We start from the raw sequence: 21,514 nt of genomic DNA on the forward strand, positions 1-21,514 counted from the left end.
ATTGCCCATACTTAAACCATCTATTTGAAGGAAATGTTCGTTGTTGAAAATGAAGTTGGTTTTAGTCGTTGTAAATTCTAAGATAGAAGCAAAAAGTATGCTGGGGACGTGCATTAACTTGTTGGAGTCATTAATGTAGAGGTTGAGTGCAATATTGCAAGCTTCATTGGCGGGGACTTCGGTGACGAGTGACACGAAATCAAAACTAGCCATTAAGGCTTTCGAAGTTAGTTGTTCTAGTGTATATTTGAAATTGAAGGTATCTAAAACCAACTTGTATGTTAAACTTGTATTAACGTTTTTCTTCATTACCCATTCAAGCCGTCTCCAACCATTATTAGTCTCAAAGTGGGTTCCTCGTCATCTAATATAAAAGTTGATAAAACCTTTCCTTCTCTTTCAAGAATTGACATAAAAATATTCCCATAACCTGCGCAGGTTTGACCAGGTTCGAATAAAATATTCATAAATGTTTTTTCTGTAGACTTGAATTTTGTCTAACAACCGGAAAATAGATTTTTTTGCTATTATAAATATTTTAACATCCTTTGAGATAGAAGGTCTTGAGTCTTTACATGAAAATGTCTGCTTTTTAAGAATGTCTTTTGCCCATATATCCTATTGGACGAACCCTATTATGAACCACTATCGTGGTTCATAATGAAAGTTTAATCGAAGTATTCCACAAATCACACTTCTGTTTTTTATTATTAAGCACAAAGTTACATAATGGGCTATCTGTGCTCTGCTCACCCCGGATATTGAAACCCAATTGATAGCGTTGTACGAGTCCTACCTTTCTAAGTTGGGCTATTCCTGTCAGACCGAGTGGTTGGGTTTGATATTACTCTTATATATACACACATATATATATTTAAACACACACATATATATTCTATGAGAATGACAGAAGCAGTTTCTATAATGTACAACTAGAATACGCATTAAAGCTCGGAAGAGAAAATTACACTTGTAATTAATTATTTTCTCTTAAACAAGTTATGCCTTACAACTAATTATTTTATACCTGCACTGTAAACGGTGAGAAAGAACAAATACAAACCTGATGAGTTTCTTAACAAAAGCAAAGTTCTTGATCCCTCTCCACAAATAGTGTTGTATACAGACTGTGGAGAAAATCTTGGTAAACAGGTGTTGTACAATGCTACTACAGCGTGAAGAAGGTCTGTTGGGGAAACCACCTAGCGGGAGAATAAAACTTTTCGACTTATATGGTGCTTAATAATTGTTAATCAAAACAGCAATATAATAATAATTCTCTTGTCACACCATCAGAAAGTATGAATGGAAATATTTTCAAACAATTTTAGGTGCAATTCTCAAGTACGTTTTGAAATATTTTCAAACAATTTCAGGTGCAATTCTCAAGTACGTTTTCTAAACATGTATTAATAAACATCAAACAAGTAAATGTATGAGTTATAGAAATATTTTATTAATGTGGATCCTTATGGAAATTTATATTTTTTTACGACATTTTATAGAATATTTCAAAGCAACTTTATTGGATTTATGATCTGAAAATCCTGCATGCATTAATGGTTTTCCTCTTACCTCACGTATTTCAAAATGGCAGAAAGAAAATAAATTGCATTTTAAACGGGTTCTTTCTACGATATTCTCTTTAAATGCTTGTAATATAAAAATACACAAAATGTACGGAATAAGCGAAATGTAATAAATGATACCAATGAACTTATCTTTACAGTTACCATCAAAAGTACGTTCCATAAACGCGTGTGCAAACATATAAGTAGTTGTAAACAGATAAATAGATTGAAAAAGAAAACAGATTTTCAGTGTCCAACGCTCTCTGGTGCCAAACTCGTAACTTAAGTGCTCTTTGATATCTAGAGTCAAGGTAGTAACTTCATTGAAGTTAGAAGGCTGAAGTAACACTACAATGACTTAATATACTCGGAGGACAGAACTATTTGGTAAAATCAGGGGTATTGCTACAGCCATTCCACATACTGGATTCTACTATTCTTATTTCTCTGAAGAGATCTAAACGTTTTCCATCATGCTATTAATATCAGCATCATATCTGTTTATATTAACAAAAATAAACAGTCAAGAATTGGTAAAATTATTGTTGTTCTTCATCTCCCTGTTGAAGAAAAAAACATATACTAAACATGGAAGGACTTGCACGAAAATGAAGTCCACTGGCAGATTTTAATCTGATCTAGGCTTAACAGCTATAACACACTCATATATTTGGTAATTTTAGTGGTAAATTGGTCTATATGGTCACAAAAATATAATTGGTGACACTTTAGTATACGAACAGTTGTAAAATCTGAAAAGAGGGAATAGCGTAGTAGTCTAAGACGTTGCACCAATGTTGGTAGCTCCTCTGGGCAGGAACAGTTCGGGGAATCTTATTTTTTTATTAATTTTAAAATAACAATAATCAAAACAAAAAATATATTATCTGATCAAAATATTTCACACGTACAAAAACAGCCGTGTTAGAATAAAGGTGGTCAGTCATATAAAAATGTAATATCAAAAAGACTCAAGTTATATAAAAGGAAAAGCCCAGTAATGATTTAATACAAAAGAAGATAAGTTAACCATGGAATAATTAGAGAAAACTGGGCTCCTTTTTATAATTATGTTGCTACAATAAAAAATAGGAGGGGGCTAAGTCCCCCATGATATATTTTTGTTTAGCTTACCTACTTTTATATTATATCTTTACAGGAGTTATCAATCTATATAAGTTATCCCTTTTATATGAGTAACCTCTTTATTCTAACATGCCTGTACTGGCACATGTAAACTATTTTGATCACATGTTTCATTGTCTAGACCGTGTGGACTTTTGCTGAATTAATTTTTTCTTTTGGTAGTGACGATTTCTCATGAAAATTGGCAAGATAGGGAAGATATGAAGAGGGGGGACTTGATGTATTGGATTTCTACTCTCACCTAGTATGATCTCAAACCCTATTTAAATACACAATAACTTTACGAAGCAAACCGAATATATACATTAGTACTATTCGTTTTCCTTTCTAACTGACCACAAAATGGAAAATTTTGTAATCCAGACATACTTGAGAGAGCTTTATTATTTTCAGTCAGACTTAAATAGTTTTTCGTCTACACGCTACATCTCCAAGCTGATTAGCACGCATCCCAGTGGCACAACGGTAAGTTTGAAGACTTATAAAACCAAAAACTGGGTTTCGATAGCCCATTGTGTAGCTTTGTACTAAACTACAAACAAACAAATCCCCAGCCATCTAGAGAATATTTTACTGAACTTGAAAGTAAAAGAATAAATACATTCTAGAATACTGATATGATGTTACTACTGAATGTAAGTTAGAGAGAATCTGTTATACAGATACAATGCTATTATCATTACAAATAAAATAAGCATTTTAGCTCACTGCGCATTATATTAGACTTACAAATGATTATACAAGTGAACTTTGGTATACAGAATCATGTGACAGATCGCACTGTTGTGCTATAAAGACCATGAACCGCCACGCACGATGAAGTCGTTGCGTTCGGAAATGCGTTGACAAATCTATAACCAAAATAAAGAGTTATCAAAACTCCGTAGTAAAATCCGTGTAAACGAGACGTCTTAACATCAAGCGACGTGGTATATGCTTTTAAGAAGATCAAAGTACAATTTCACGTGTCTAGAGATTCAAACTGACCAAGAAACAAAATTATTTAATAAATATTTATCACTACAGTAATGGTGGCACTTTATTCTAAAGACGCTGTTACATCAACTAGGCAGCAAATTAATATTGCGACAAATTAACCTGCAGTACTCTCCGTCTCTAATCTCGTTATTATCACTTTTCGCGCTAGACTACTGTGAGTATTGAAGCTTGTTGGTTAGTTTCTCTAATTAACTAAATGTATTGTGACGTAGTTCCGCTATGAGTTGCAGTTTCTGTTCTTTATACTCGGAAACTTTCTAAGTTGGTCGATAATGAAGTTTGGTTATCTTGTAGTGAGTGCTCTGTTGGAATTACTTGTCATTTTATTAGATTATACAGTCAGTTATTGCCCAAATGAATTTAGGTGATCTGTCAAGAACTATCGTTGAAAGGTATGTAATTATAAATATTGACAATGCCATACACTAACTTCGTTGCCTGAATGACGCTAAAAGCAAAAGTGCAATAAAAATAAGTTCAAGTTTGATGAGAGCTGGGTATAGCTCTAGTGGTTACTGTGCTCAGACTGTGGATCTATCTGAGGGTTTATGATTCGAGGCTCGTTGCCGCAAGACATGCGGTACTATTTTTAAAATAAAATCCTTTAAATCAAGAGCAGTTACTCTAATCAAAACGAGAAAATTACTCAACGCTTAGTGTTAAAATAGATTATTAATAGCTTACTGTTAACCAAGCAGGATGAGAAAATGACCGTTTGTTAATTTTAATTAAGAAGTAATTATAATGAGAAAATCATCCGGTTATTAATTTGAACAAAGAATCAGTTATCCTAATCAGAGTGTAAAAACTACTTGGTTTTTAGTTTGAATTAAAAAGCAGTTATCCTAATCAGAGTATGAAACTACTGGTTCTTAGATTGAAAAAAAAAGCAGTTCTCTTAATGAGGGTGGAAAAATTACTTGTTTCTTAGTTTGAATAAAGAAGCTGTTATCCTAATCAGAGTGAGAAAATTACTCGTTTCTTACTTTGAATAAAAAAGCAGTTATCCAAATCAGAGTGAGAAAATCACACAGTTTTCAGTCTGAAAAAGAAGGGGTTATCTTAACTAGAGTGAGAAAATAAGCCTGTTTTTAGTTTGAATAAAGAAGCAGTTATCGGAATCAGAGTGAGAAAATTAACTTGTTCTTAGTCTAAATCAAAGTACAGCGAGTTAATCTGGACAAGAACATTGTTGAGCTGTTAACTTGAATCAAGAAGCAGTTATTTTAAAGAGAGTGAGAGATGAGAATATCATTCACTTATTAGTTTTGTCATGAAAAAGCTGTAGTTGAAAATGAATAAAAAATCATAAAAACATGCTTCTTTTGATTGTTTATAAATTTTGTATTTCACGTGGTGCACATTTATGCAATTCATTACTATTCGCAGCTCAAGCAGTATTTTCAAGCTCTGTTCAGGAAGTGCAGTAACAGTGGCTCAGCGGTAAGTCTGAAGGCTTATAACACTGAAAACCTTGTTTCGATATTCGTAGTGGGCACATCACAGACAGCTCATTGTGTAGATTTGTGCTTAATAACGATAACAACAGACAAAGAAAGCATATTTTGTATTTTATGTTTCGCCCATTGTGCAGATTTGTGCTTAATAACAATAACAGACAAAGAAAGCATATTTTGTATTTTATGTTTCGCCAATTGTGCAGATTTGTGCTTAATAACAATAACAGACAAAGAAAGCATATTTTGTATTTTATGTTTCGCCCATTGTGCAGATTTGTGCTTAATAACAATAACAGACAAAGAAAGCATATTTTGTATTTTATGTTTCGCCCATTGTGCAGATATGTGCTTAATAACAATAACAGACAAACAAAGCATATTTTGTATTTTATGTTTCTCCGATTGTGTAGATTTGTGCTTAATAACAAGAACAACAGACAAACAAAGTATATTTTGTTTCGCAATTTGAGAAAAAAAATGCATAAACACCGAAATAATATTTCATTTCGATCTTTAATAATTTTGACATGCTCAAATCGCAAATGGTAAATTTTTTTTCGGTGAATGACTTAATCCTGAGCTTGAGCGTAACATATCTATTTTTAAATATCCAAATCATTTTTGGCACTATAGATAACGAAACCCACGACAGCATCCCCGTTCTATTCACACTTCTAAATAACCTAATAATCAGTACTTCCTTCATGTAATAACCTTATGACTGTCACTACTCACTTGCTTATTTGTTAATTTAATTATGGGGATCCAATTCATGTTATAACCTTGTTATTGCTACTTCTTACTGGCTTAATTTTCAATTTAATAATGAGAATCTAGATAGTGTAGTAACCCTGTGACTATCACTACTCAGTTACGTGAAAATCACTTGGTTATTTTATAACCCAATACTTAGTACTCACTTCATGTAGTAACTTTGTGACAGTCACTACTTACTTGATTAATTTGATTAAATAATGAGGAGTCAGTTCATGAGGTGACCTTGTGACAGTCACTACTTACTTACTTAATTTAACTAAATAATGAGGAGTCAGCTCATGTAGTAACCTTGTGACAGTCACTACTTACTTGCTTAATTTAACTAAATAGTGAAGAGTCAGTTCATGTAGTAACCTTGTGACAGTCACTACTCAGTTGCGTAAAATTGACTTAAATGGCATTGCTCTAGAGACACATGTATCCATGGTAGTGACAGTTAATTTGTTAACCCAATAATCAGGAATCACTTGCTTCATTTGGAATCCTAATCATCGACACTAGCTTCATTCAGAAATGTTAGTTACTTTGTGACAATATCCTTTTCTTGATGATAAACATATAAGGTTAGTGTAATTACAACTTTATATCCCGTATGTTAATTTTTTGTTCGTTTTATCTGCTCAAAAATCACTGCTGTTCTTGTTTAGTTTTTGTGTTCGCCATCATATTTAATCTTGGACTAATTACGTTTTAGTTATCATTAGCTTGCGTTTTTATGATCATGAAAATTCTTTGTTTGTTTGTGCTGTCTGCCGTGTCCACTGCGGGAATCGAACCTCGGATTTTCAAGTTTTCAATTTACTTCTGACCTACCGAAAAACAACAACAACAACAACAAAAAAATGAAAAATACACATTTCGGAATATTCCTTTTTGAATTATCATGAAGGGTTAATGATTTAATTATTCAAAAGAAACCGACTTTTTGTAGGGCTATAGAAGTTAAGTAGAGGTAGTCGAAATTCCCTTTAGAAGCTTCCCTACTAAAGACAAATATAAAGTATAAACAAATTATACTGTTGACTTCTGTGCCCAAACAAATTACGCCGAACCCCGTATATCATGTTCTCGTACAGAGGTGAAGTATGCTATATTAAAATGATTTTGGAGCCTAATCACATGGTTACAGTCTATGTCGTCATGTTCTTCCGATCATGCTCTATTTGACGACCGTGCATCTTAAAAACAGTCATGCAGAGTAATTTCCATTGCAAAAGACCCCATTTAAAGACTGTAATGTCTAAAGCACACAACTCTACACTGTAGCCGTTTCATAATCAAAATTTAATGTACTCACATGACAGTTTCCAAACACCCATTTCAAAAGTGCGATCGCATAGAAACCCATAGGCGGTATGGATTTTTATGGAACAGCATAAATAATTATTTCATTCTCGAGTTGTCTGAGGTATGAAAGGGATGAACGGATCTGTGTCGTGGGAAAATCTTGTGTATATGTGATTGTGTCGCTTTTCCAGCCAGAGATCGTACTCGATTATGTTTCGTACTGTTATCTGGGGCATGTCACCTCTTTATAAGACACCACACTTGGCTTAAAGAGGTTAGAGTACGACTTGTTGCAGGTCTCTTTGGTGCCCCAAGTTGATATAACTTCATTTGTTTTCCAGTTCCATAAGTATAAGATATATATTTCCCGTCATGGAAATTTTAAAATCTCAATTTGAACACGTCTTTATGATCTGAGTATACGAATAATTTTGCGTAGGAAAGAGCACTTACATACTCTTTCCAAAAGCGAGCGATTTTCGCTGATATCACATAACCTACGAACCGCCAAACAATTTAAGAACGTAGTTCTGATACATTCCGTGCAATCGTAACTTTATATGGGCTTTGGATGTCATGTGACGTGCTGACTTGCGTATTCAAAATCGTTTTAATACAACGTACTCAATGTTCTATATATTTTGCTGTTTGTCCTGTAATACTACCACTAATTCCTTGTATAAAACTTATTATCACGAGGTGGCGTTAATATATATATCTAAGATGATTTTGAACAACTTTCATAACTGAACAAAGCAGATGCATTTATTTATTCATAACTTTTATGTTTTCCTAACATATTTTATAACTGTCTGGGTTTAAATAACTAGAAACTCTATGAAACGTCTAGTGCAAGTAATCATTGATAATTATCTGAACTGTTAACGTTTAACGGTTCAATTACAAAATATTCCCAAACTACATCTAATAAAACGTTGGTAACTGTTGCAGAGTTAGAATGATTATGGTACATTTACAAAATGTAATTAATCCAATCAAACGTGTTCCGCGCGCTGTTGTAAAAGCTATATAACCTTGTTACACAAATTATTTCTATGAGTTACTGTCTCAAGAGGTTAACTTGCACATACAGGCTAAGCCATTTATTTGATAAATTTGGGCATTAGGGATGTTGCTAAGCCTTATATATATTCTGATTGCCATTTATGATATTCCAAAGCACGCACGATCAATAAAAAAAAAAGTAGCATCAGAAAAGAAATACAATTATCCGAGCACTTTCACAAAACGGACTTCCCTTCGTTTCGCCATATATCTTTGGATGTATTTTATGCGAAATGTTAATGCATTAGAAACGGTACGACTAGATAAATTTACCGAAAATGATCAGTAAACACTAATATACAACAATTGTGCAACGAGGATTTACATGCTATGTTAGTGTTAACTTTTGGTGTGAGACGTTCATTCAAAACACGAGTGACAGTCGTATCTTTAGGTTTAGTCAGACAAATGTAGTCCAAAAGTTGGCGGTGGGTGCTGTTGAGCTAGGACTCCTTCCTTCTAGTCTATCAGTTCACAATTAGGGACGTAAATAGCCTTTTTTTCATCTTGTAAACTCTAAAACAAACAAACAAACCTTGAATATTAACACGATACACTTAGCGTAAGTGGATATGCCAAAGTAATCGTTGTACATGCATATATTACTGCTTTCTCAGTCAGCGCGCTGTTTGATAAGTGCTTTGTGTCCTGTTCTTCTCTGAGAACACATTTCAAACCGCTGTATAATAAAGAGAGGCATAAATAACCGAAATCATTTCATATATTAAAACATCAAATGATGATGATGAGTATCTTGTAATGTAGTGTTTTACATATTATGGGTTGTTATACAGTAGTTTGTAACTATTATAGGATGTTTTAGAGTGTTTTTAACTATTATGGGATGTTATATTGTTGAGAACGCTTTCACGCTCCTTTTTTGGTAATGATCAACAATATACATCGTCGCTTGGCAACAAAAGTATTATGGAATGTTATAGAGTGTTTTAACTATTATAGGATGTTATAGGGTAGTTTAGCTATTATGGGACTAGCGTATAGCCCGTCAAAAATGAGGGGCAAATACTACCATCCTCACCCCATAGTACACCCTAACCTCACATTTGACAGCTAACTGAAATAAATAAATTTTGCGAAATTAGGCTTTACCAACAAAGAGGTAGAAAAGTGCAGTCTAGCCAGGCAAACGTCGGGAAATTCTTTTTAATGAGGCTAGCTAGCGAAAAACCACACAGGAAAGAAATGGTTTGTTGTATAACAACTTCTAATATATAGACAAGTCAGTGATTTTTGGTAACAATGCGTTCCAACAATGGCTTTTATGTCATTTTGCTTTGCAACAAAAGTATGAAGTTTATACTGTTGCGTCAGCGAGGTCACGTGACTGGTGTCACGCCACCTATTTTCTAGAACTATCCTGTTCCTTCGGGAGTGCTCTAGCATTTGCTAGATTGGGGGTGGCCTGGTATATATAAGATGGTCACGGCGTGACGTGACAGAATGTGTGTAGGTAGTGAGTAATTGAACTGCAGTCAGAAAGTATTGTTGAAGTTAACGTTCGTTGTTATAGCGTTTGTTATAGAGCGACTGCTGAAACTAAGTGTATCGGTAAAGTTATATTCAGAAAGAATAAACCAGTTTTATTAAGAAAGGACTTGTGTCGCTAAAGTTTCGTGGGAACGAAGTTACGGAAAATCAACTAACGAACGGAGACATAGCAATACTTTTATGCTAAAATGGGTTCAGAATACACGTAATGACATAGACATCTAGAGTATAGCAACCTAATAACCCGAGCGAAGCCAGGTACTTTCTCTAGTCTATAATAATAAAATGGTGTGTCTGTGGGTCTGTTTGTGACCGCCATAACTCCAAGAGGAAAGAACCCAGAAACGTGAAATTTTGCTCACCATACTAAGTGAACCCTGAGGGTATGCACCTTGGTGTTATTACTTCTCTTATCCACGTGCGCATCTTTTTAATGAGGCAAGGAAGTGAAAATCCACATAGTAAAGAAGTGGTTCCTTATATTACAAGTTATAAATATAGATTACAGACAGAGACACGCACGTGTGGACGTGCGCAACTTTATAATGGGGCAATCTAGTGAAAAATCACATAGAAAAGAAGTAGTTCCCTAGATAACAACTTTTAATATATATAAAATCCAGTGGGTTCTGGTAACAGTGTGTTTAAATAATGGATTTTATAACATGTTGCTTAGCGATAAAAGTATTACCTGATATTGTTGTTAAGAAGTTATGTGCTGAAAGTATAAGCTGAAATGTATAAATTACAAAATTGAAAAAAATAGTTTTTTCTAATTTAGAAGTTCCGTTAATTAAAGAGGTTTTTATTTTATTATTTAACTTTAAAATCGGAGGACAAGTCAGAGGGAAGGTTACCTTTATAAACAGGCCACATCCCATAAAGGAGCAACAAAAGTATATTGGTTATACTTTTATGCTAAAATGGGTTCAGAATACACACACTGAAATAATTATCTAGAATAAATCAATCTAATAACCCGAGCAAAGCTGGGTACTTTCGCTAGTTGTAGAATAATAGTACTGTCTGTTGCATGTCCATGCAACTACTTCGCAGGGTTTAGATGGATCTTCACCAAAATTGGCATGGAAGTTAATTAGGAACATGCGGAGGTATATAAAAATTTTCAGTCTTGCAACTTGCGTTTTGCGGTTTTTATGGACGATTTTTACCACTACCTCACCTACTTTTTATAGGTCTTCCCCAAATTTGGCACGAAGGTTTGGTGATTCCGTGGGGAAATACATACACACATTTTCATTTTTGCATTTTGGGTTTTTATGGGCGTTTTTGCGTTTTTTACCTCTACTTCGCCCCCTGTTGATGAATCATCACCAAACTTGACATGAAGGTTTGTTGGGTCCACGGAGAGATACATACAAATTCTCATTTTTGCATTTTGCGTTTTGCGGTTTTTATTGGCGTCTATGCGTTATTTACCACTACTCGCCCCCCTGTTGATGGATCTTCACGAAATTTGGCATGAAGGTTTGATGGGTCCATGCGAAGAGACAAGCAAATTTGGAGTTTCAAATTTTGTGTTTTGCAGTTTTTACAATAACATATAAGGGAAGCAATATTTTATGTCCTAAGATAACCTTTCATTAATCATGAATTTACATAACTTCCGTCCAGGGACGGGTACTCCAGCCAGTGGTTTATAGATTTAAACAAAGTGTGATCACTGGAAATTTTCTTGTGTCACAATCAGTAGTGTTTCTAGGATTTTGTATTTGGGAGGGGCATAAGAGAGACAAAGAATTAGTTTCATGTTATTGGAAGTCATAATTCAAAGAATAAAGCGTGGTATTTAAGAAGGGAGCTGCTGAGGGCAGAGCTCTCGATTACACCTCGATGACCACGTCCCTGATCATTATACTTTTATGGGTTTGGACAATAAGCGATTGGTAGATATTTATCATGCCATGCATGTTTTATAGATTTAGATAACAAATAATTGGTGGTGATTTCATTATGTCATAATATTTTTATAGAATTGTATAAGGGGTGAGACAGCAAAACAGCATAATAACCAGATTCGTATCAGCATCTTAGTGAGTACGCAACTGGTTGGTAGCATTACTGCTACCCATTATCCAAACACACAGATTAATAGAGGTTACTTATGGTAAGGAAATGACATTTCAAGCATCCTCCACACAGGATTAGCTGTGTTTATGTTGTTTATTGGTTTTCACTTGTCAGAACTACTGATGAGGAGTAGAATTTCTCTAAATCGTTTTAATTCAATACATGTGGCAAACGTAACAATAAAATATACACATTTCTTTTTCGTCAACAATCATGATATGGAAACTAACAAAAGTGCTTAACAATTACTGGAATGCCTGTAAATGCTTAGTAACGTAGGTACTCAGCATTGAATGAAACACATTATATAACAGTCTAAAATACCGTGTACCTGGTTTAAAAATAAATTCAATTTTCAATGTTCTATATGTTTTAGGAAATCTACTATTATTTTTTTTATACAGGGGATATAAGAGTTTAGAAGATTTTTTTTTTAGTATTGGATAATTTTCTATCAAAGTCTCGACAATATTCTAAATGGATAAAATTGAAAGAATTAAAAATACAAGTTTACAAACTGCTCCTACAGTGCCAAGGTTATCAGGGTAACTGAAACTGTTTCTGTGCCTTGAGAATTCGCTGCTTCTAAAACAATACTAATAAAAATAGATCCTTAACTTAATTTTGTAACATAACCACATTACACATATTACCTAAATAGTTTATTTAATCTTCTCACAATGCTTGTTATCAACTCGTGGTATATTCTTGCATGAAACAAAACTGCAATAGGGGCTATCTGCGCTGGTATCGAGCCCCATTTCTAGTGATATAAGCCTGCAAGCTTACAGTTGATTTAGCAAGCAAGATTGGGCAAGCAAAGAGGAGTTAATACAGTAAAAGAAAAATGTTTCTTATTAACAGAATCGGCCTTTCTTTACCCTTATCAATCACTCTACATCAGCGTTTCGTTTGTTGCACTACCTAACACTTCTGAATTAGGTGTATTTAAAAATATCAATTATTGTAGGGTAACACTGTACGATGAGAACATGAAACTTTAACTAGGAAAATCTTTCGAACGAGTGTTTGTTTTTTCGCGACCATTTCATACGAAAGCTCGTGCTATATGTACTATACGCTCAATAATACAGCTTAAAGCGCCACTCAGGAACGGGGATTTTCCTGACTTGTAGCTTAACGTACCAAGTCGAGTCAGGAAACGGAGGTTGTACCGACATGCAGTTTAATGTATCAGATCGAATGTGCGCAGTGTCTGTCTGACGAAAATTCACCATATTTCCTTTGAAAGATGCAATAAATTCAGTCTGTTATTAAATTCTGAATATTTTAGCCTGCTCTGATAATCAGCAGAAAGATATACGCACACACACGTATATTTCAACGGTGCACAAACCATAAACACACATATATTGATAGACAAACAGACTAACTGACAGATAGATCGACTATGATGGTTAAGTTGTAATCATGCGTCTTTGGAGAAATAGCTTCGCATAATTCTTCGTGATTTTCCTGTTTCAGTTGGTTTATGTTAATACAAGTTTCAAGTATCATCTAAGTGCCCCATGAGAGTAACAGAAACATAAAAAAAATACAGCATTCTATTTTAGTAGCTTACGTCAGCACAGAGCTCAAGTATCTAAGAATCCTTAAGACTGAAACAGAATACATGCTCCAACTTTACATTACTTAGATTATTATTGTACACAGTAATTATACAACGAACTTTTCAAAAATCAGCTTGATTAAATCTTTACAAACAACCAATTTGAATAATGCTGCATAAGAGCCAATTAGAACGTTTAACTTCTCAGCAAGCCGTCACTGAAAAGACACCAGGCTGGATGACAATTTAATAGTTATGCCGCCTAACTTAACTGTATTTGTAATTCAATGTTAGCCATTAAACTACACTAGGGGACGCTTCGATATATTAAATCTAATGCTATTCTCTAACGCGACATCTTTACATCTAATACTACAGTAGATGGTGTATTGCTCAATTTTTACCATACCATAAAACTATATATTTACATCTGGTACTACAGTAGCTGGTGTAATACTCAATAGGTTATTTTTTCAATGCCGTATTTTTATGTTATAAAATTTTAGTTTCAGGTATATTAAATTGAAGCTTTTGTCTATTACAAATGTAATTGTTGAACGGATCACGGCACGTCAAGTTTTATACAGTCACAATCACGAAAGTGGAGGGGTGCCCTAACTGTGTAGTACAACGCAGGGGATTAGCTTTTTTTCCAGGTAAAGTGTATACAATGTTTTGTGTCAGTTTTCTTATGCCTAGATTAAAAGATTCAAAGTAAAGAACCTCATTAAAGGCTTCAATGGTTATTTTGTACGGTCTAAAATATTGTATTCCTGTATAAATATCGAGTAATTTTGATAATTAATTTTTTTGTTTTTCAGGAACTATGAAAAGTTGAATTAGTTGAATTTCTTTGGGGGTAAAATGTGGAAAACCAAAACTGCATTATAGACTGTAGTGTTTTAATGTTTTAGTAGAGAGAGAGAGATGTTTATATTAATGCGTTTTACTTAATCTAATTGTATGGCAAACAGTTGCTTGTATACTAAATAAGTAAAAAAAATTCTGAGTTATCTCGTTTAATCAATGAAATTATCATAATGAAGTATATTACAATGACAACAAGTATACAGAAGTTAAAGCACTATTTGTAATACAGAAATGATATTTTTTATTTCAATGAAGTTGCAAATAAGAAGAACGTTTTCAAGTTATCCGTATTTTCAACACAACTGATCTTTTTTTGAACACCTTGTAATCATGCTTGTCTGTGGTTTTGAGTGCCCTGAAGTAGAACTACTGTTTCTGGCATCAGTTGTCAAATAGTTGAGTAGTTCTGATGTCAGAAAAATGAAACAGAGAAAATATCCAAAGAAATAGTGTTCCTAGGGATAAAGACAACCATGTGTCGAAAGATATGGCAAGGAGTTTGTCATCTGTTACTATCGTCTCTATATTAAGTAATGTTATATTTTAATAGAGCTACACAATGGATAAGGAAACATGTCTATCGAATGTTGTGTTACACAACCCGTAAAACAACAACAACAAAAAATTACTTTAGAAACACATGATTTGCATGCTTAAGTTTTATTGCACATTTATTTTTCTCCAAATTCACCATTATTTACCAATGTTATTAAAACTAGAATATCTCCAGACAAAATATATGAATGATATCATGCTTTTCAAGAAAGAGGAAATCAGTATAGCGTACGAGGCAAACAAATAGATTTTTAAGTTAATAAGACATATTATTTTCCCTTTTTTATGTTACCTCTTCATTAACAGTATTGGTTAAATATTTATTATACATATATTATTGCGATGATATATTTTATTGTTAGTTTAATATATGGACGTAGGATAGGTTAAATCCCTTGTGATTCTTTAGCCTTATAAGATCTTATTGGGATTTCGGCCGAAAACATCGCTAACAACGAGAATACCCAGATGATGAATCAACAAATCTATTGATTGTAAGAATAGTATATTAAATTAGCTATATTCCTGGCCCGGCATGGCCAGATAGCTGGGCGCTCGACTCGCAATCTGAGGTTCGCGGGTTCGAATCCCCCTTCCATCAAACATGCTCGCCCCTTTCAGCCGTGGGGGGCATTATAATGTGACGTTCAATCCCACTATTCGTTAGTAAAAGAGTTGGCGGTGGGTGTTGATGACTAGCTGCCTTTCCTCTAGTCTTACACTGCCAAATTAGGGACGGCTAGCGCAGATAGCCCTCGTGTAGCTTTGCGCGAAATTCAAAAACAAACAAACAAGCTATATTCCTTAATGGATTCATTTTATGTTTTAATTTATGCGGATAGCTGATTTGGTCAGAAGTTAATGATAATTATTACAATTATAAGGGGAAAATAGTAACAGTAAAAAGCAAGTTTTATAAAATTTCCAATTATTGTTTATGCATGCAAGTTGTGAGTTTATCAGCTAGGAGTCGAAAGAAAATTCTCAACTGAAAATGCCAGTTATAATCTGATCTTCTACAGAAACTGGTGGAAGAAGCTGGATTATTAATAGAATAACGTGACATAAAAACGAGTTATTTTTTCAATAACAAAAACTTCCTCACAAATCATAAAAGATTTGTTTCGATTTCTTATAAATGTTCCAAACACTTCAATTAGAAATACAATTTTCTTTATGAATTATATAAACAAAGTAACTCTGTATAATTTAGAGTGCTCTAACAGACTGATATGCTGAGCTTAGAATTTGTGAAAAGTGATAAATTTGTGTGATATTTCTGGGAAGAATTTCTGTGAAAAAATTCAAATATGTTCATGCGATTTGAATGTAAAATTATTCTCAAAAAAATCTTTAGAAAAACTGTCATCATGAAATTGAAATTACAATCAAATTCTAAGAAATGTGTTCGAATTAGCCTGTTAGATTTAAATGAAGTAATAATATTTTATGGTTATTGTTTGCTTTCATAACAATGTTTAAGTATTGCTTCAGTGGCCTATAAGCGTTTTTCTTTTTGGTAACTTCATTAATCCGTTTTTTAATATTAAAATATTACTGATTATTTGAGACTTTTTTTTTTTCAAAAACCCGCCTAATTGAAGAAGCAAACAAGCTTATTTTTTAACATGAAAATAAACCTTCAACAGTTTGTTTCATTCGGAAGTTCGCGTAAAGCTACACAAAGACAACCTGCACTAGCCCTCCCTTCTTTTCAATTGTAAGCATAAAGGGAAGGCAGATTATCAAATAGCACCCATCGCCAACTCTTGAGCTACTATAATCGAATACTGAAATTTTACCGTCACTTTTATAACGCACCCACAGCCTAAAAATGCGAAGCGCGATTTTGCTGCAACGGAAAGCAAACCATGAATCCTTAGATTGACAGTTCGGCCCGAACGCTAACAGAAAAACGCCAACACTCAGTTTTGAGCATTTTCATTCTCTGAGAGAAATTACATAATTAAAAGTGTCAACTTGTGGGATACACTGATTATTTAGTTATCTGTTTTCGTATGTTAAAAACTTGAATAAAGTAAACATTTTGCCAGTTCAAAAAGTCCATTTCTTTTGATTATCCTCAGATATTTAATGCCAACTTGTTGTAGATATTAACCTTATCTTTAACTTTCATTTCTTAGCCAACTAACATTTTTTTCATAAATAATTAAAATATTGGTAAATGAGCTTAATATATTTTAAGTATTTTAATGTATTAATAAACGATTTATCAAAGTACTGAAATATAATTAACTAAGGTTCAGATGTTATATCAGCTTCATTTCAAAATTTAGATCTATCTAAATCACATTAGGCCTGGTGGTTAGGGTGCTCGATTCGCAATCTGCGGGTTCGAATCCACGTGAGCCGTAGAAGCGTTATAATGTGGCGATCAATCCCACTATTCGATGCTACAAGAGTTGGTGATGGTGACTAACTGCCTTCCCTTTAGTATTTCACTGCTACATTAGGGACGTATATCTGGAGGGCAGATGGGCGCCATGAGGTATAACCTGCCTGAGAATCAATGACGATGATGCATCATGCATCTAAGGTGCTACAACAGTCATAAGCGACTTCGGGAATAAAACAACAACAAAAACAAAAATAATCACATGTTAAATATTGTGAATTTAGGTTTGTTTGTTGTTAAACGCAAAGTTACACAATGGGCTATCTAGGCTGTGCTCACCACGGGTATCGAAACCAAATCGTAAGAGTCATAAGCTTTCAGACGTATTACCAGGGGATACAAAATTTAGGACCCATGATTAAGATATCGACTAGAGTATTTAAAACGGTCTTTGTGTTAGTTGACGTTGTGGTGTATGTATGTTTTGTTATAGCAAAGACACATCAGGCTATCTGCTGTGTCCACTGATGGGAATTCAACCCCTGATTTTAGCGTTGTAAATCCGATAACTTACCGCTGACCCATCGGGGGATGACATTGTATTTTAAGTTAACAATATATCGGTATGAAATATTTATTCATTTAACTACCCAAAATTAAATTATAAGTCTCTATACATATTTCTATAAGCAGGGGCGGAACCAGCTTCTTCTGGGTGAGGAGCATGAAGTGAATTAGACAAAAAACAGAGGGACCACTCTTTATACCTTGTGGGCACACATACTGTAGTATTTAGGAAGTGAACCAGCTTCAACAGTAATCAGTTAAATGCGTGCAAATACCGTCCAGTTCTTTAAAAAAAATTATAAACTTTGGGACAGTGAGTGCATGCTATAAAAGTGATGATCAAATGTCGCTATTCGATCAGACAACAACAGCACAAGAGTTGGCGGTGAGCGTTGTTAACTCATTAGCTGCCTTACCCTTTGCCAAATAGTTCAAAATTAGCGAAGGCTATGCGCAGATAGAGCTTTGGTAACCTTGCACGAAATTCTGAAACAAACAAAAGTTATAATTTTCTAATGCTTTTTATCTTTAAGTTGACATAAAGTCTGCAACATGGAGAGCTTTAAACAGAATTGGCAAAGAATATCTACTTTTTACTGTACTTTTTTTATTTGCATCTTTCAGGTTTTAATTATCCTCACTGTACACTGTTCCAACTCACCGATGACAGAACATATTTAGTTTTGATATGTCCCAAGACATGTTTGTCATCGTGTTAACATTTTAATTCCAAGTTTGATGCCTGAGGTGCAGTAATTACATTACAAAAACGTCCCCGACTGCATGATTCACGAAATAAAAATTAATTCTAGCACTACGTAGTCGAATCAATTCTATCTTTCTTTGTTTTAAGCGAATGATTTTACTTTAACGTAATTGTATATTTTTATTTTCGCTTTGCATCCATATTGTTGTTGTTTGTCATTAAGCACAAAGCTATAAAAACAGCTACCTGTGCTCTGCCCACCGAGGATATTGAAACCAGGTTTCTAGTGCTATAAGTCCGCAGACATACCACTGTGCCACTGGGAGGCTAGCATCCATAAAATAAAATATACGAGAAGATGAAAGAATTTGAGAAGGATAAGAACGCAAGTTCGTTAATATGATTTAATTAACATTTATCCAACATCTTTTAATTTATTACGAACTTAGTTGTTGTTTTTTACAACTGAAATGACATAAGCAAAAAATTCGGAGTTATAGCTGGTTAAAAAGCATATTTTCTGACGAAAACAACCAATAACGAAATAGACTATTGCTGCCGTAACGGAACGAATGCGTTCGCGAATCTATAGTTCAGTAAAATCATTAAACATTTTATAAATATACTACAGAGAATAGATGGTTCGAACGGCGCCTGGTGGTTAGCGTGTCGAGCTGTGAATCTGAGGTTGCGTGGATCGCGTCCCATTATCCCTAAATCATTAAAATAAAAATCGAGCTCCGCCATTTGGTGCCGTGGGTGCGTTATAAAGGTAACAATCAATTCCACAAGAGTAACCCAAGATCTGGCGACGAGTGGTGTTAACTAATTACCTTCCCTTTAGTCCATCACTCCAAAACTAGGGACAACTAGGACGAGCCTCAACAAACAGTCAAATATGAAAAAAGATATACAACACACAATTTGCATACATTCGGTATAATATTAAAAATTTCTAGTCTCCAACTGGAATGGCCATTAGTTGGGGGTACCTGTTCTTTTGACATTTTTATTACATCATGTGATTCTGATCAGATATTGATATTCGCTATATTACATAGTGCTGTTATATTGTGATTTGAATACTGAGCAAAAACAAAATTAAATCGTGCTATGAAATGTTTTAGACGCTTTAGTTTCTAATAAGTGTATTTCAATTAATGTAAGCTTCGGAATTATAAGTTATATCAGATACATATATTGTAGTGTTAAAGCATGGGTAAGATCTTTACAATGCTGTAGGAAATTCTGATTGACGTATGAAATATAGCATCTCATGGAGACACCGTAAAAGGTGACATAATATGTATTGATCTTTCGAATATAGTCATATGTTGAGTGGTGAGATGACAGATAGGTTTGGAAGTTGAAAGGTGTTTAATTATATGTCTTTCTCACGAAAACGTGTTTAATAACCAATAGGAATATTGATTTGGAGATCTACTTAAGTAAATATTTGCTTGACAGTAACATTTCCGATGAAATGTAAACTACGAAACATTTGTAGTATTTTTGAAATGCGACGTAACAACAGGCAATGTAATAACACAGACGAAGGATATTCGATTTTTAGTACTCACCGTTATGGTAAGACCCTTAGCTAGGTGCAACGTACAACCAATGTTACTGCAGGATGTTCGAGTTTTAGTACTCACCGTTATGGTAAGATCCTTAGTTAGGTGCTATATACAAACAATGTCATTGCAGGATATTCGAGTTTTAGTTTTCAACGTTATGGTAAGATCCTTAGTTAGGTGCTATATACAACCAATGCCATTAAGACTTCTGATTCTTCTGAACAAGCGTTGGGCTTAGCTCGGAAAGCCAAAACTGGTTGGTTGGTTTTAGATCAAAACCACATTGGACTATCTGCTGTGCCCACCGCGGAGAATCAGCCCTCGTATTTTCGTGTTGTAACTCCGTATACTTACCGCTGTCACACCGAGAGACGGAAGGCTAGAAACAGGTTTGTTTTTAAATGATTTATTATGGAATTGTTTTGTGTAAGTTATCTGTATCGCTTAATTGTTTCAACACTTCAATTGTTATCCAATGAGGTACTCAAATAGCAAATGTATCTTAAGTAAATAACTACTGATTGGACCAAAGTAAGTAACAACTGAACAAAAAGATCGATAAAATGATTTCATAAATTATAGTGGGTTTTATGCGTGTTAATATAAATAAAACAGCTAAGGAAATATGACCACAACATGACTCTTATTTCATAAATATCACTTTTCATTAATGTTATTGTTCAATTTTCATAGTATCATTGCCCCCCCCCCCCAGTGGCACAGCGGTTTATCTGTGGACACCGCTAGAAACCAGGTTTCGATACCCGTGGTGGGCAGAGCATAGACAGCCCTTTGTGTAAATTTGTGTTTAACTACAAACAAACAAACATAACATCATTGGATGTGTATGATCTCGCGAAAGTAAGTTCCTATTATTGTGATTAATTAAATTTCAGAAGTTTGTGACTTTGTTCTTGGAAAAAAGTCAATAAAAGTCAGAAATAAGCTACTATAGAGTGTTGGTTTTAATGGAGTGCTCCTGCCTGTTTATGGAGTGGGACAATTATCTTGAGGTCTTCTTCAGCGACTGTAGACAGTTGTCTTTAATGGAGTGCTCTTCCCTGTTTTTTAGAGTGGGACGACTATATTAAGGCCTTCTTCAACTTCTGTGATAGCTCTCAAGTCAATTTACTTCGTTTGATCCTTTACATCGTGAAAACTAACCAGATTTTCAGGGTTAAAGATTAGGTTTTCTACCTCTCCATAATATTTTGGATTTATAGAATATATATATGAATTTAATAAAATGATACTTTAATTTGATTTATAATTTTTAGTTTTTATTGAATCTAGATGAGGAGTTCATCTATCGCCAGATTAAAAACGAGTAACACTTTCCAACAACACTTACAGTTACTGCTATAAGTCAGATTTTCAGGGTAAAATATTAGGTTTTCTACCCCCCTCC

General features: G+C 34.1%; 1 protein-coding gene across 1 annotated transcript in view; it reads right to left on the reverse strand.

Annotated features, from left to right (window-relative positions):
* LOC106463702 overlaps window positions 1–21,514 on the reverse strand; it is an 89,874-nt gene that overhangs the window by 60,180 nt on the left and 8,180 nt on the right. Inside the window, exon 2 of the mRNA XM_022391285.1 lies at window positions 1,064–1,202. Coding sequence (XP_022246993.1) covers window positions 1,064–1,202 — 139 coding nt within the window. The remainder of the gene's footprint in view (window positions 1–1,063; window positions 1,203–21,514) is intronic.

Source organism: Limulus polyphemus, unplaced genomic scaffold (assembly GCF_000517525.1).
Source record: "Limulus polyphemus unplaced genomic scaffold, Limulus_polyphemus-2.1.2 Scaffold1464, whole genome shotgun sequence".
NCBI lineage: Eukaryota > Metazoa > Arthropoda > Merostomata > Xiphosura > Limulidae > Limulus > Limulus polyphemus.